The sequence below is a fragment of the Carlito syrichta genome, unplaced genomic scaffold (genome assembly GCF_000164805.1).
Source record: "Carlito syrichta isolate Samal-C Ts95f unplaced genomic scaffold, Tarsius_syrichta-2.0.1 Scaffold65443, whole genome shotgun sequence".
NCBI classification, from domain to species: Eukaryota; Metazoa; Chordata; class Mammalia; order Primates; family Tarsiidae; genus Carlito; species Carlito syrichta.
The window spans coordinates 28,095-31,365 of NW_007009539.1; the positions used below are offsets into that span (position 1 = coordinate 28,095).

The window sequence follows — 3,271 nt, forward strand, 5'->3', positions numbered from 1 at the left end:
CAAAAAAAAAAAAAAAAAAGACTCAAAGTCCAAGGAAGTACAAAGACTATAGAAAAGGGCAAATTCAAAAAAGAATCACAGAACTTGTAAAAATTTTTTAAAAACACAAAAAGAAATGAAAGCTTCAATGGCTAAATTAAACAGCAGATTAGATAACAGAATGAGGAATTAGAGAACTAGACTATAGTATTTAATCTTATACAGAGAGTAGACCTTGCTCTGAAAGTTTCATTTAATCTTCACAACCAGCCACAAGCAGGTAGATAGTACTGTTTTCCCCACAAGCAAGAAAACTGGCACTTAGAGGTTACAGCTTCTTATTCAGGCAATCTGAAGTCTGTGCACTCAACCACTATGTCATATTGTCTTTCAGGAATTTACCCAGAATGCAGCACAGAAAGATAAAGAGATGAACAATACAAGGGATTAAGAGACACGACATGAGGGATAGAATGAGAAGCTTAAATGAGTATCAGATAGGAATTCCAGGAAAAATGTAGGAAAAAAAAAAGCTGAAGATTTTTATATTTGGTAAAGATAAATCCTAAGATTTAAGAAGCAAAAGTCCCAAGTCCAAATTAATTCATATAGCTGAACACACAGTAATAAAACTGCAGAATACCAAAGACACAGTAAAGATCTTTAAAGGTTTTAGGGAAATTTATTCCCAGAATAGGGAACAGCTGAGATCAAAATCAGTAATGGGAGATGAGATATCTGTAGTGAGCTGTGAACACAGAGTATAGGTGTGCAAAGTGGCACTAGATAACTGCATGGCCTGCACTTGAGGCAGGAAATATTAGCAGGTTGGGGTGAGTGATTATATCCAACCCTAGCTTCCATGAGACTAGGCATGCTCTCTTTTAACTCAAGTTAAGTACAGGGTAATCATTGCTCTAAGAACTATTTGGTGCATGAATGAAATCAACATGAGAATTTTAGGAATAGTGAGGCCAACCTAGAGGCCACAATTGGACTGCTGTGATTGGTCAGAGCAAGGGAAGGCCTTGTAGCTATTCACGGTAGCTATAGTGTTACCTATAAATGTGATTTCATGTTCTGCTAAGAATCCAAAGGAGTGTAAAATAAACATAGAATGACCTCTGACATCCTTTCTAGGCATCTCCTAAGCTGATTATAAATGTTAATGAACATTTAAATAACAATAAGAAAACGCAGAGCAAAGTTTCATGTTTCTATGGTCAGTACAGCTTTGCCCGTCAGAGCAAATGTGTTTCAGTCACTATTGTAAGAAATAACAGAACCTCTGCCTCCCAGTAGGATTTGATAACACAGAAGAAACCAATTAGAATTGTCTCATTCATGCCTCATTATCATAAGTGCTAATGTTGCAAAGCACCAAGAGAAAGACATATTTTTCTGTTTCCACTAGATAAGGCTTAGTTGTGTAGGGTTTATCAGACCTTCCCACTTATACACCCTGTTCTACAGTGAGCCTGCCTTGACGGAGTGCTGATCCAAAGACAAAGTCCTGTTTTCCCTGTCTTGTCATGATTAGATCACTAGTATGAGGAAGAAATGTGATGGATAAAGACAACACTATTGTAAAGAAGAGGTGTAGATGCATGTATATACTTGGATTAATATTTTACTATGGACTTATATTCGGATGTTAGAATGCTGTAAACAGTCTACTGAAGGTCTGCGTTAGAAAAAAAGGCCTATTGTAAACACTTTGAGAAATGTTGCTATTAAATCTTATAAGAGCTTTGGAGGAAGACGGTGGGATAACACCATTTTCAAACATGAAACTGAGGCTCAGTTTTATGTAACTAGCCAACAATTTCTCACCTACTTTGTGGCAAAGCAAGGTCTGGAATCAAGAATGATCTAACTCCACGCTGTTGGTCTTACTAGCTATCCTTGTCCTTTTATCAAGGTTGAGCCTTGAGTGCTTCCTATAGCCCAGCAAGCAGGACACCAAAGACTCAGGGCACTTTGATTTGGCATAGTTTATTACAATTAGTATGCACATAAAACCATGTAAACTCCACAAAATAAATGGTTTATCTTACACACTAATCATACCCTCCACACTAAATGACAAATAGTCTGCCATGACATTCCAGCACCCTCACTGTTTTAACATATATACATTTCACAGAAAGTGATAACCATCAAATAGTTATAATTCATTTTTCAGGGAAAGGATTTTTTGGTTCATATTTTCTATTAAAAACACACACACACACTTTCCTCTTTGGCAGAAGAGGTTAACCCCATCCACAGTTAACTCACAAAGCAAACAGATAAAAAAACTACTGAACATGAGGTACAGCTGAGGGCAGCGCTATTCAAGAATTAGACACATACCTGAGGGGAAAATGATTTCTTGCAAAATCAGTTCAGTTCCCAACTATCTTAGTAGAAAAGTTCTATTTAGACTTGGCCTCAGTCAGTTTTGTATGAACACATTTCAAACCACTTTTGTTCTTCAGAGGACAATGGAAGTCACTAAAATGTGCTATTTCTGAAGAAAGTTATGAAAAGTGTAGGCATCGGACCTCAGCAATGTTTTTAATGTGAGCCACAAAACACCCATCTGACACAGCAATTCAGACTGCAGTTGCTGTGCCACCTTCAATGCATCGAGAGCATTTGGCTTTGCAGTTTGAGGGGGGACTGGCATATGAAGACTGCTGAGCACCGGCCAGTCCTGAGGTGGGGAGGTGGCAGCGCAGGGCAAGTCCCCAAAGGCCACTCCCTCAGGCCTAGGGCAGGGGCTCCCCTGCAGCCATGGGACCGGGATGCCCGACCCCCACTTCATATGCTTCTCGGTTTTGAAATCAGCAGTCATGATTGCTAAATAAACAATCACCCTGTTGTGCTTTTCATGCTTCAAGTAATTCACTTCTTCCAGGGGAAAAAGGTAAAAATGTTTTTAGTTCTCCTTATTAAAGGAAAGGAAATGAGTCACAATAACAGCAAAACGAAGTTTAAACAGACCTGCTGCCAGCACAGTATCGGATTATGATATACGGAAAAAATGAACACCCACGTCACGACACCATGTCGCAGCTGCCTCTTCCCCCTCAACCCCCGTGCAGAATTAGCTCTGATAAAGCAAACTTAAGTTACTTTAAATCTTGTTAAATACAACTCTGTACAAATTGCACATTTTACATCAAAGCAGCGCGGTATCACAGTTAGAGAAAGAACAATGCCATCTGAAACCCCCCACTTTTCTAGCCCAAGAAAAACCATCCGACTCTCGCCGGGGGGCTCGGACGCAGCCGGCGGCTCCGCAAAC

General features: G+C 39.5%; 1 protein-coding gene across 1 annotated transcript in view; it reads right to left on the reverse strand.

Annotated features, from left to right (window-relative positions):
• Positions 1-2,485: 2,485 nt before the first annotated feature.
• DCBLD1 (discoidin, CUB and LCCL domain containing 1) overlaps positions 2,486-3,271 on the reverse strand; it is a 78,618-nt gene continuing 77,832 nt past the window's right edge. Inside the window, exon 13 of the mRNA XM_021708957.1 lies at positions 2,486-2,857. Within this exon, the coding sequence (XP_021564632.1) occupies positions 2,486-2,857 (372 nt within the window). The remainder of the gene's footprint in view (positions 2,858-3,271) is intronic.